General features: G+C 26.1%; 1 protein-coding gene across 2 annotated transcripts; it reads left to right on the top strand.

The window, feature by feature from the left end:
• Window positions 1-5,059: 5,059 nt before the first annotated feature.
• LOC112686190 lies at window positions 5,060-9,269 on the top strand. 2 transcript variants are annotated; one of them, XM_025558392.1, is made up of 5 exons: window positions 5,060-5,195; window positions 5,929-6,004; window positions 6,629-6,864; window positions 7,404-7,547; window positions 9,049-9,269. In XM_025558392.1, the coding sequence occupies exons 2-5, from the start codon at window positions 5,986-5,988 to the stop codon at window positions 9,151-9,153; spliced, it is 504 nt and encodes a 167-aa protein (XP_025414177.1). In that variant the 5' UTR covers window positions 5,060-5,195; window positions 5,929-5,985; the 3' UTR covers window positions 9,154-9,269. The 2 variants fall into 2 exon arrangements, with proteins under 2 accessions (XP_025414177.1, XP_025414178.1); XM_025558393.1 differs by lacking the exon at window positions 5,929-6,004 and having other exon boundaries at window positions 5,061-5,195.
• The last annotated feature ends 5,354 nt before the right edge of the window (window positions 9,270-14,623 follow it).

Below are 14,623 nucleotides of genomic sequence, written 5' to 3'. Positions count from 1 at the left end.
CCAACACTCAAACAAGTAGACTGCCCAATCGGTCCAGTAATGCCACTCCTAGCAATGACTCGGTGGTAGTTGCTCGTCGTCGACAGTGCCGTTATTTGCTAGTTCTGGCAACTGGCAATAATCGTCGTTCGTTGATGATAGGTGTCACCAGCTATTCCACAAAGTTCCCGAATCCGATGTTCAATAGGTCGTTTTGAGTGTTTTAGATGGAATTACGTTTCGGATAACAATATTCCTACTTCAAGAAAAATTGAAAATTTAGAAATTCATTAGATTAGGTACCTATCCGGTTAGATGGTTACTGTTGAAATCTCACCGAATACATTGGAGTATTAAATAAAAAATATTAAAAAATATTAATTACTTATAAAATGTAATTTATCAAAAGAAAATAATTTAATTTTTATATTAAATTATCCTACAAACAGTGTCGGTCTGGCTCAACCGGATACCCGGCAATCTCAGACTTATTCTTAAAATAGTGGCCCAACTAATGACGGATCCACGTTATCCACAGTTAAAGTACTGTGGGTCAGGTTATTTCAAGAGACCATTTATTAGAGCTAAAAGTAGATTATAAATGAATTCCTTGTAACAAAAAAAAAAACAATATGATCATATAATATTTGTTTTTTACAGGGATGGAAAACGTTTTTAATTTCTTCATTTTTGTTTTTGTTTATTGATTTAAAAATTATCGTTTTTGTTTAACGTTTTTAAACATTTTTGATTAAAGTTTTTAAAAACGTTATTTTCTTATTGTTTCCATATAACATTTTTTATAATTATATATATATATATATAATAAAAAAATATATAATATATTCTTATAACTTATAACTCGTAACTTTTAACTTTTAAGTAATAAGAGTAACGCCCAATATAGAAATGCATTTAAAAGTTAAAAATTCAAATTAATTATCTTTAATATTTAAATTTTAAATCAAAATTATAATTTATATAAAATTTAGAAAATTAAAATATTTTTAAATTTTAAAAGTGCATTGCTAAAGATTGAAAACCAAAAAGTATAGACTTAAGTCTTACAGATATTTACTTTTTTTTTTCGTGGTATAAATAATTAAATAATGTATAATACTATAATTTATTTCCGTTTTTGTTTTCGTTTTTTGTTTTGTTTCGTTTTCGTTTTATTAATTGTTTTCATTTTTCATTTTTTTCCGTTTAATAATGTTTTTTAAAAACTTTTTCCATCCCTGGTTTTTTATGTAGATATTTATTGAATCTCCTCCAATATTATGTTGTTTATAGGCCCATTGTCAGATCCGGCTCAAACATTATTTACACATAGGCAAACTTAAGTTTTGACACCCCCTACAAGTAAATACTACATCAAATATTATTTTTAAATAAATAATACTAAAATAGAATAAAATAGTAGGTACTGGGAAACGCAATATATTTTTTAAAATTATCCATAGTTTAAAAATGTTAAATGCCACCCTAGGCGTGGGCCTATGTCACCTACACCTTAAGTCAGGCCTGCCCATTGTACCTTTTTTGGCGGAAGCCCAATCATGAGCCAGACCGACACTGCCTACAATGCATATTGTGTATCAGTAATACATAAGTTTATTTGAAAAAATTATTATTTTCGATTAATTTGTCATTATTCATTACTCAACTTTAAATTAAAATATCACTTTTTTTTTTTAAAAATATTGCTTCATAAATGTTTTTATGGGTTATGGTTACAATTTCAAATTTAATAATTTTAATTTTAAATGAAACCGATCTCTTTCAGTTGGGTTACAGTCCCTGTGTTAAAGTTATTTGTGCTGTATTAAAGATGATATTTACTGATTATTACATCTGCTTGAATAAAAATAATTTATCATATTTAAATATTATGTATAAATTAAATATGCGAGAGAAGTGTTGATTATTAAAAATGTTTGGCATATTAATTTGAAAATGATTATTTGTATTCAGGGACGTAATTAAGGGGAGGGATTAGGGGGGTGGATCCTCCCTAAAACTTAATTTATGTAATTTTTTTTATGTATTATATTGTGATAATATGATTATTATCATTATTATTATTATTACGATTACTATTATTATTATTATTATCACCATTAAAATTTAAATTATTAAACATTTTGTTCTGGTGAGGTGGGGGTGGGGGGTTGCTGTATGAGATGTACAGATTTTGCCAAAACCTATAATCCTCCTCCAAACCAAATTCCTAATTACGCCACTGCTCGTATTGCAGCGTCAGGTTACCCTACAAGCAAAGTAATCAGGTGATTGGAGCGGCAAATTTGCCACACTTAAGAAAAAAAAAAATGTATTTATAAAATTATATTATAATTTATGAATATTAGTCATTAGGTTATTAACTCAATGAATACTGAAATGGTTTCGGTGAACGCGATCAACTAGAATTGTTATTATTAGCGAATCTGTTTTTCCCGAAAATTGTTTATTTAAATATAAACATAGTTATACATTATGGCGATACATTCTGAGAATGCAAATATTCACGATTTTTGATCAACATAGACAAGAAATCAATTGATACCTATGATACCGTGCAAGGAGCCAAAAAACTTCAACAATTTTGTGAAACGGACATTGATGAAAACACATTTATACAAGAATGCATATATTTCAAAACATTTTTTAAAAATCAGAGTATAGAAGAACTATTTCCGAATGTTAGCAATCGCTTTAAAAATATACTCTTGCATGGCGGTTACTAATTGTTCAGCAGAAAGATCGTTCTTGTGTCTCAAAGAACTAAAACTTATTTAAGATCTACTATTGGCGAAAATCGGTTGAATAGTTTGGCTTTCATGTGCATAAAATCCTACAAAATAATACATATATTAGTATTTAGTATTATTAGTAAATATATAATTGTACTTATACAGTTAAAACACTATTTATTAATATATAAAGAAGTAATAAGTGAAATACAATATTTGATTTTCCAGAATTCCAAATTTTTTTTTCTCGAAATATTGGAAAAAAAATTTTTTTATTACAAAATCTTATTTTAAGTTCTTCGTAATTATTTTATTTTATATTATGGTTTTATTTATTGTATGAGCTGTTATTTACTGATTATTATTTTATTTACTGATTTATTGTTTATTATCTATTTAAATCGTTAAGTTGGAATCTTTTATTAAAGTTTTCGGCTATTTTGGGAGCCAATCGTTAGCTTAATTAATTCATATCTGCCAAAATAATGACTTAAAAAAAAAAAGAAATCTAAGCTTCATCACGCAATAAAAACCAATAAAAAAATATTAAAAAATAAAATTTTACTGCAGCACTATAGTTTATTCTGGAAAAATGTACTAAGCGGAGTGGGGAAAAAAATGAACAGTATTAAAAAATGTATATAGTATATTTAAAAATATCTAAATATCAATAGAGAAATAATATAAAAAATTAATTAATTGAAAAACAATGAAAAATTGATTTTATATTATAAAAATAAAGTACACTATTCATTTTTAATACCATAATATTATATTATTTTATTTCTTTAATTGTCATAAAATTTAACTTTGTTCCTAAAACTACAACTTACCATACATAAATGTATATCCTATCTGTATATATAGCTCCCTTCGTAAAAAATTTTTGGATCCGCTCGTGCCCCGGTTTCATAATAATTATGAAACCGGGGCACGGGTATCATAATTATTATGATAATTTAAAAAACTTTAATTTTTCAGTAATTTTATATAATATATATTTTATGAAAATGATTAGCAACCCATATAGATAAATAGTTCATTTTTTAACTTTCAATATTCAAATTCTACTAAATAGGAAAATTTGACTAACTTCTATGGGTTTGCAGGTTTACATGTATATTAACATATTTAATATCTATATTGTAATATACATAATGTTAGCATCAACTTAACACTGATGTTAACAGTAATTGATTTACGTTAATGCATACAACAATCACAAGAACTAAAATCATAAAATAAACAATGGTTTATTTAAATTAAAATAATTAATTATTGTTGCTTATTTCATGCGATCTCGACCATCTCGATGACTATCTATTTCATTATTATTTGATACTTTACTGTCGGAAGTAGGTCAAGTATTATTTATTTTATTTACATTTATAGAATTATATAAATCATTTTAACTTGAATTACATATGCCTTAAATCAAATAAAGAATTAATAATAGTTCATAAAATATTTAAATAAAGCAATAGAAACTAGAAGTAAATAGGTTATAAATTTAAATTATTATGTAAACGATTTTGTAATATTTTAAAGAATAAAATATTAAAGAAATTTAATAAACAATAAAACAATAATACTTGATGAAACAAAGCTTATTCACATATAAATATGCTAATATGCTAATAAAATAATTAAAATTTAAAAGATAATATGAATAACATAATTTGCAAGGTAAGTTATATAATTTAACTGAAGTACTTTCCTTTTAATATCTTTATTTTTCAGATTTAGCATTTTAAAAGCGTTTAAATAACCTCAATGATTTTCTTAATTTTGTAGTTTCATTTTTTTTATAATGATTTAAGGTGATCAAATTTATTTTTAAATTATTTGATCCTTAATTAAAATTGATATGAATAATTTTACTAAGGTTTTATTACTTATATTACTTTCGTAATACTCGTAAATATATCATATAACCATATAACCGTATATCAAACCCAACTATTAATTTGTAGTTACATTTTGCCTAACATATAAATATTTAAAATTGCGTAAGTATTATAATTAAGATTAATGAGCAGGTACTAACTATTGTTAAATTGGGATTATAAAAATGGATTATACTGTATTTTAATGCTGGTATTTTGGTTTGAATATGTTATTACTTTTAAATTAGGAATTGCATTGCGAATGAAATAAAATTGAGTTAAAAAAAAAGATTAAAACTTAGTCACTGACGTTTTTTAAAATGTTAAGATGCATCATAAATAGGTATTGGTGTATTAGTAACGTATCTAATCTAATTAGCATTACAATGAACACTTGAGATTACAATTTACGGCTACAGGTATTTTACATAGCATACATATCTGCGAGTAGAAATTCTGCGTCATTGCAGTGACAGTAATATTTGTAACTTATGCGTAAAACGTTTAAGGTAACATTAAAATTGTGAATTTTGTGTTTGGTCAATTATATTTTACGAAGACATTTAAAAAATGATTGGTAAGCAATATAATTTTTTTTCGTTATTTATCTAATTTCATGAGAATTTTCAATTACTATTAATTATTTTAGTTGTATTTAATATATTTTTAAAAATTATTTATTCTTTTATTTCTTTTAATGTAGATAGGTATTCAGTAATATGAGCGTTAGTTTATCATGTACATTTATAATTTATTTTTGGTCACATATAATAATACAATGTCAATATGTCATAACATTTTGTTACACACAGCATATAAATGGTATATGAAATGTTCAGATTTAAAAACCAATATACTTTATTTTAAGTTAACAAGATGCATTTATTACAGGCACTTACACAAAAAATATTTTTCGGGTATTAGGTTTTACATTTTCATACTTTAGATATAGATTATTCATAGATTATTAAATCTATAAATCACTTTTACTCTATAAAAACAAATATTTAATAATTTTCCTGAATTTCTGGAGAGGAGGTTGAACCTCTAGAACACCCCTTGTATATGTGTCTGATTTGTTATACAGGCAAAGTAGCAAAAAGACAATTTTAAATACCAATAAAAGTTTCTTTTTTTTTTTTTTTTAACCGACAACCAAATATTTTATCAAGTTTTTAATTAAACTATAGATCTTAATGCATCGACGAAGTAATTTACTGTACAGAAATGAATAGACGTAACTAAGACAGTTACTTAACGTGCAAACCAAGTACTGCACATCATTTTATTGATCATCTATATTTTTTTAGGAATTTTGTAAATTTTCAAAATCATTTTTTTGACGAATTTCCATTTTGATAACCGATATGATATTACCAATGTCCGGTATGTATTCTACATGGAAGATATGTTATCAATTTAAATTGTATCTCGTCCTTGTGATGTTTAAATTAGAGCTCGGAAGTTATTGCCGCAAAAAATTAACAATAAGTAACATACAGCGATAATATATTTTCTTCTTAAGGATTTAAAGGTGATTTTAGTTTAATATTACCGACAGAATAATAGTTTGTATGAAATAAAATACATGTTGTCACTTGTCAATCGTATTAAGCTGTGATTAAGGATTTTATGGAACATTGACTCGATTAGTATTTGAAATGAAGACGAAATGTATACTTATTTCTCAAAAATGAAATAGAAAAATTATGATTTTATCGTTATAATACTAATAAAAAAAAAAAGGTTTATTTATGATTACCTAGCTAATGCATACGCGTATGACTCTACGACAATATACGTAATTATATATAATAGAAGTCATTGCTCCACGTATAAGCGTCTTATCCCAAGTTGTACGTTCGCAGTTACTTTCGAACACGTAGTATTACAAAGCTATGTTAGACCTTTTCCGAAAGAAGTTCCGAGCTCTAAGCTTATTGTATTTTAATACCGTAAACCGCGACACCGTTAAAAACACAAGTGATATTATTTCCATAACTCTTACAGGTGGTTATGGGTGGGTTCCAGTCGAACATCCGAACACGTTAATGTGGGTCCCGTGCGATTCTGGCGACCCGTTGCCCAGGGGCGCCGTGCACGTGGGCATGGACAAGAGCGGCGATCGGTTGTACGCGGGTCGTGCTTTTCACGAGGGCGACTTATTGCCGGCAAAAATAAACCCGAGTCACTCGACGGCATACGTGTGCTGGGGAGGCATGGAACACGCCATGAGCCATTTTGAGGTCATATCAATTACTGTTAATTTTAATCGTTTAAGACCCGCCGTAACATTCTAACGGAAATCGTGTACAATTTCACTTGTTAAAGACCTGGTTTTTTTTTTTTTTTACGAGTATGAACACAAAACATTATCAACCAATATGTGCGTTTAATTATTTAATTCGTCATGTTTGTGGAGGTTAACGTTTTTTTAATCAATCGCGTTTATTAATAGGTACCTACACGGCATTTGTTTGAACTTAATCCGCCGCTTATCTAATCTCATACAGTCTTAGCAGTTATTACTACTCTTATTATTGTATACTACTCTTACAGTTAAATGTCTTTGTTTTCTCTTGTTCAAACATGAAATATTATTAATCTTTAACAAATTTTAATTCATATCACATAATTACTTTCAAAATTGATAAGTGAATAAAAGTGACGAACAAGATAGTTTTATTTACTTTTGTTCATTTTTATACTATAATTTTATGTCTGATAGTTATTACAGCTTTAAAACTTGATTTTGTAACCATTTAAAAACCTATTAAATTTGCAGGTTTTATGTAACGCAAGCGTGGCGTGGCAAAGTATTCATGGAAACGCTATTCCACCCAACGCTATCGTGATAGGTTCCACCGTGGATGGTGAAAAACTTTACATGGGCCGTGCTCTTCATGACGGAACATTAACTCCGGGAAAAGTAATTATAGTTTATTTAAAATAACGATAAACAAATCATATTATTGTATTCACCTCCTAATTGCGTATGTCCGTAGACTGTTTACGTATGAGAGCATTTATAGATTACGGTGGACGGTTATAAGAATTTATTTAAAATAAGTAATTATACATTATTTGCCCTTCAATATACATTTTTAATGTAAGTTTTTATGTAATGTTATATGTGCATTTATATCAATAATATTTTCTAAGTTTACCCGTCCTGTATAGTTACATATTCATATAAATGATAATTATATTTTCTAAAAAATAATACATTTTTCATTTTATTTCAAAACTAGTATTTGTGTGAATTATTTAAAATTAATAATGCTAATATCAAAGCAGAGAAAAAAGTAAAATAGGTTTAGAAAAATCGCTAAAAAAAGAATTATTAAAAAGTAATTTTTGTGTTTAATGATTTTTTTAACGACGGAACGAACGAATTCTAACATGTCAAACCATTGACATTATATATTTATATACCTAGAGACGTATAAAGGGAGGGGTACTTGAGCCTCGGGCCGTACATATTGGAGAGCATTTTGATATAATACGGTGCCTAGGTAATTTGGGTAATAAAAGTAATGATACTAATACAATTATTATTGTAGCATTCATTTGAGGAACATGAAAAGAAACATGCATCATTCCTATTAATATATTTATACAATATATTATATTGATATCATCAATATACCATCAGGAGTCATGATATAGAATATTATAACTTACTATAAAAAAGAAAAAATTGTTTAAGAATTGAAATACACAGAATATATGAAACCAGAATGGAAACTGATTAAATATTACATGGGCTCTTTATGGCTTTTTATAACCAAAAATATTTCGTAGACACGTTTAAAAGTCGTGTTGGTAACTATCTTAAAGTTCATAACGTTTACCGGATTAAAAACTCGTTATCTATTACCTATATTCGTATTCACAAACATAAAAAATAAATATTCTGCTCATAATATTATGATTCTTATCATATTTTAGGGAATTGTTTTATGTTAATTAAAATATTCTTATACATATGGGGCATTTTATATGTGAAGGAAGTTTTTTTTAAATGTTGTAACTTATCCTATTATATTGAGTTTTTTTTTGTATATGTAATAATAAATATGCCAACTATAATTATGTAATATGTGATTTAATAAATTAATTTTTTTATATATATATCTACTATCTACCTAGTATGTATATTCAGATTTTGAGTGTAGCGAAAAATGCATTGGTTTTACTATAATTTGTTTTTTTTTTTTACAAGTACACTTATTGTTAAAGAAATTTAGGTTGGGAAGGAGACGAATTTTTTTGTTACTTGGGGCGCAAAAATCCTAAATACGTTTTTGCATATACCAATCAATTATTTTAAAAACAATAGTTTGATTGTAAATAAAATTATTACGTTTTTAATTTTGTCATTGTATAAGATATTTAAATATATAAATAATAATCCTTTTTTTTTTTAGATTCAACCCAGTCATAATTCGCTTTATATACCATACAATGGAGAAGAAGTAGCTGTAGATGAATATGAAATCATGGTTTTCCGGCCACCTATGACGATTAATTAATAATTATGATAAAACTATTTTTTTGCTTCTAAAAATCGTATTATTTTAGAAGTTATTTCGAATTGTATAATCGCTTGATGGCTTAATCAATATATTATTTACATGGAATTTTTAAATAGTTGTTTTAATTCATTTTAAATATTAGTATTTAATTGTGCTGTGTTTGTAATAACTTTGGTGCATCAATATATAAAATATAAAAAAAAATATAAAAAATTTGACTTAATTTTATACATATTTAGATGGTTTTTCATCTTTTAATTCTTTACAACGGAATTATTAATATTTATTTTATAATTTGCATTAACATATTATAGTAATCCAATTAATTATGGTACATTTTAATTTAAAAACAAAGCTGCATTGAATTATATTATGAATTATACTACAAATATCTACTTTACTTATTTATTATTTATGTACATGTTTGACTATTTAAATATTAACCAGCAATTATATCCAATAAAAATACGAGTATTACGTTAATCGTATTTTTAACAATAATTTATAGTATTATACGAACATTAAAGTAATAAAAAATTAAATTAGTTGAATTTATGACTGAAACGTTCAACAAAGGTAGTGATTCTTCTGAACATTGTTATTTTTTATCAGCTTTTAGTTTTTGTTTTGGCCCACAGATGTCGTTGTCAATACATAGTCGATTCCTAGTCGAAATAAGTTGTAGGTAGTAACATTTAAAAACCCTTATTCCCTAACAGTAAAAAATATATGCTTTCTATGTGCTTTATATTTAAATCGACAATGGCAAGGGTCAAGGATATTGTTTTACATACAAATGTATCGAGCCGCAATATTTTATTTATTAACTTACAGCTTATAATTTGACTATTGATTAGGTCAAAAATTACAAAATGTTTATAACTATACGTTAGACCACTTTTTAATTGGTCATGGGATACACATTTTATTTTATTCTTAATATCTTTGTTAATTAATTATTATTTATCTCATGGGTGTATAAGGGGTTTAGTGTCAAACAAAATGTGTTGCCGCGCAAGGCGGTAAGTTTTTATTGATCACCATATACACACGAATGAGAATCAAACTCATTGAGTTAAAGTAGTTCACGATTTTTTATTAATCCATCAGATTATTCTAAAAATGATAAATGACCAGTGATGTTATAGAAACTAGGGGCTATTGTGTAAAATTGTCTTGAGTTTATTTATTTCGTGCATCTTGTGGAAAAATGTGAAATTATAGCCTGGCTCGTAGCTTATTGTTGTTCTACAATACTCTTCCCGACCCATTTGTGAACCATTACTAAAAGTGATTATTTACAATGACGTCATCCACGATTGCATGTGTATTTTTCCAAACAGACTTTGTTTAGGGGTGAAGGGGCTTCTAGTCACTTAAGGATTTATCGTTTCCATCCTGTTAATAATAAGACTACTGTAAATTATACTACCTATATGTATGCTTTCAGAACATCGTATATTTTACGCTTTAAATTACTCAAATATTTTAAACCTAATTAGAGAAAAAAAAATTGAGGTTAAAATTAACTAACTAAAAATCTGATTTTATGCTATAACTTATAGCAGTGGTTCTCAAACTTTTTTATTCACAGAGTTCTTATGCTCCTAAAAATTTTACGAAGCTCCAAAAATCAGGAATTTTTATTTGTGGCAATAATAATTATAAATTTTATATTAAGAAAAACACACAGTCTAAAATATAATTTTTTTTTTTTTTAGAAGCTCGGATTTTGTCATTTGCTGTGAAAATTATGGTCATTTTACGATGTATTGATAAATTTACTTCGTTTAATTTTGTAAAAATATCAACCAAGTAATAAAGTCGGAATAACCAAATTATATCAGAAATATGAGTAATAAATTAAATGGGTTTTACGAAAACGAAAAATTCATTACACAATTCAAGTAATCATACCAGTTTTTTCTTCGATTATTAAGAAATATAATAATATTTAAATTGAATTAATTCAAATTTGTCCATGGCTCCCTAGGGCTTCGTGGAGCACAATTTGAAAACTGCTGAATTATAAAATTATTAATGTACTATATAATAATAAAGTAATATATATATAATATAAATATTAAAAATATTAATATATAATGTAAATGTAAAAATGAGAAAAATTAATAAACTTTGTCTATTACCTTAATAACTCCTAAAAATTTAAAGTATTTTTAAATTTATTTGTGTTATAATGCTTTTTTACTATGCTTTTTATGTATAATGAATGTATATATTGTAAAGTTTTCAAAATATACGAACATATGTTGTACTTGAAAATTCGTATAAATAGTGAAAGAAATCAGTATATTTTTAAAATAAAAGCCTAACTTCTCTTTTATTTATCGATTATTTATATTTTAAATATGGAATTTAATAAAATCTATTTAGTTTAAATCGTAAATCAATATTTTTAACAAAATATATGTTATAATTTAAGGATATTAGATAACACAACAAAAATTGATTTTTTGATTTTAATTATACATTAAAAGTGTATTGACTGACTAATGTTTACAAAATGTACGCATATTCCTCGAAGCAAATTTATAAAAATTTTAAGGATTAGTGAATCAAATTTACATTTAAATTTGTTAATTTAATGCTAAAATATTAGATATCATATATTTTTTGCTTATTCATGAGACATAACTGAAATTTAAACATTAAATTTATGATAGAAAAATATTTATACAACATTTTACTACACCTATATAAATATTTATACAATTTCTTACTTTTATTATTATAGTATTATTTTGCTGAATCATTTATAGATAATACATTTTTTTTCTTTTTAGGTAATTCTATTGTACTACAACGAAAGCAACTTGTCCTGAGTAATATCTGAATCAAAATTAATTACTCATTATTTTACCCATTCTTACATGGTACATTACAGTATTCACTATCGAATAAAATAATATACATATAGATATTATATACTTATGCATTGTTTACATGTATCAATTTAATTTTGAAATAATCAACAATACATTTGTCTTCTGTTAAATAAAATCAATTCTAATATGATGTGACTGGATAAAATAAAATTAGTATGTATTTGGTGTAAGTTATACGTAATTAAAACTAAAAAAATCATCAACTATTTAACATCGACATCATTTAATACTAGTATGTGAAGCTACAACATTTCATACAAATATCATTCTTTGATAATTAAAAACACTAAATCTTGCGGTTTATCGGCTTTTTTGATAGATAATAATTTTCTAGTGATTGCTATGTATTGTTAAAATATTGTACATATTGGCTATTTCTATGTAATTAAAATTTGTTACAATTTGATGGTTGTATTTGGTCACGCATCAGGTGTCAAAAAATAATTGATTACGAGTGTAACATTCATTTACGACTATGATTTATGTTCAATCAACATTTTTTTAAATGAAATATCTAACTGGAATTGCTCACGATCAGATATGATTAAATATGATAATTTATCCACGACAATATAATATTGACTACGTATTCGCTATTATACACAGGTATGCGTGGGACGTGATATTATTTTTTCATTAATCCTTAAATATCATATTATGTATTCGTGCATAATAATCTATGTATAACGTGGTTATCATCGTTGAAATACCACTATATATCTTTACACCATTAGTCGGCGAAATAGAAAATTCCGATGACTCAAGATCAGTGGCGTAATCGAGAATGTTTCATGGGGGAAGGATCAAAATAAATTTGTATGGCAAACTTGTGGGGGCATTACCCCCACACCTCTTTTATCTAAAGTTATCGAAAGTAAACGTGGAATCGAATCACTAGTACTAAACAACTTTTAATTTTTTATTGGATTAGTTAACAAATATCAACTAATTTTATATATAGTTACAATTTACATAACTTAAGTATTGTATATCATAATATATCATTTTTTTCACATTTTTTAAATAAAATTTAACATTTTCCAACTTATGTTGTATATATATATACCTTTACATTTATTGAATTAATAGTATATGTTAAATAAAATTATTACTGTGCTATAGCTTTTAATTTAAGCGTAGTATACAATTGTTTTGGTAAAAACGTGGTCAATAACTCATTTGGTGGAAAAGGAAAAGGTCTACTTTTGGTGGAAACGGGCATCGCTCAATTTAACATATGTACCTTCAAAATTTTTAGAATGGATTGAAAATCTTTCTTCTAGTTGTTGTATAAAAAAGTCCAAGAAAAGTATAAATACTGACACTTTGTAGTATTCTTCAACACTTAAATTGGGATCTGGGTTTGCTCGATTTACTTGTTGCTTAGATATTCTTTTAGTACTCAAGTCTATATTTATAATTACTGACATCTATTACAAATATTAAATATAAACATAATTCTTTTCATATAATTCATATAATAATATACTTTATTTTAGTATACTTAATTTTGCAAGCAAAAACAATTTGTGGAATTCAGTTTCACAATTTAATCTGATATTTTTTAGTACAATAATAATATCTTCAACAAGGCTTACTGCTTCTCTTAAATTATTTTTTTCTTTTTGTAGCAATTTACACAATGGTAATCCAAAAGAAAAAACCAACTAGAAAAATATTTTATTATAAAATAAAATAAATTATATTTATTAATTACTATTTACTTGTATAACTTGTAAGAATATAAGAAATTCTGAATCAATAGCTTTTAATAGTATATTAGCTTCCGTTGAAGTGGAATCATTCCAATTATAAATATTTTCTCATAATTCAACTACAAATGCAAATAGTTCAATGAAATATGTTACCGCATCATAATGTTGCACCCATCGTATAGCACATAATCTTTTTAAAGTTTTAACCTTAGGATCCTCATTACTATTTTCAATGTTGGTTAAATGAAGATTTTGACGTTTTGATGTATTAAAGAAAACATACACATTTACAGATAAATTTTACGGTTTTTTTTTTTAGTTTCGTAATAATTTATAACTTTGTATTTGTAGGTTTAAGACAATATATAAATACAGCTCATGCCCCCCCCCATAGGGTGATCTATCCCTCATACCCCACCACCGTAATTACGCCTCTGCTCAAGATCAAACATTTAGATCATCCTACTCCCATCCCATCATACATTATGTACGCACATGATGGTACTGTATTGTATCGGTGTACAATTGGAGCGCATTTGACTTGCATGGGACGGATTTATGTCGACCACGGGTACACAATCTTACACATGAACATTGCGGAAATTGTCGTCTTTTTTTTCTACTTCAAATTTAGAATAATCCCTTTCCCTCTCTTACACGACTAGTTTCACCACTATGTAGTAGTATACATGTGTGTATATATATATATATATACACAGCGAAGGAGCTGTGCGCGCACGCCGACCGCACACGTTGTGCTATCGATCGAGGGCGCGTGTAGCGACGCCAAGACAACAAAATATACAGTAAATACATATATATATATATATATATATAAAAATAAAC

This window comes from Sipha flava, unplaced genomic scaffold (genome assembly GCF_003268045.1).
Source record: "Sipha flava isolate LNK unplaced genomic scaffold, YSA_version1 2_pilon_pilon, whole genome shotgun sequence".
Lineage (NCBI taxonomy): Eukaryota > Metazoa > Arthropoda > Insecta > Hemiptera > Aphididae > Sipha > Sipha flava.
This window is presented reverse-complemented; position numbering and strand designations above follow the sequence as displayed.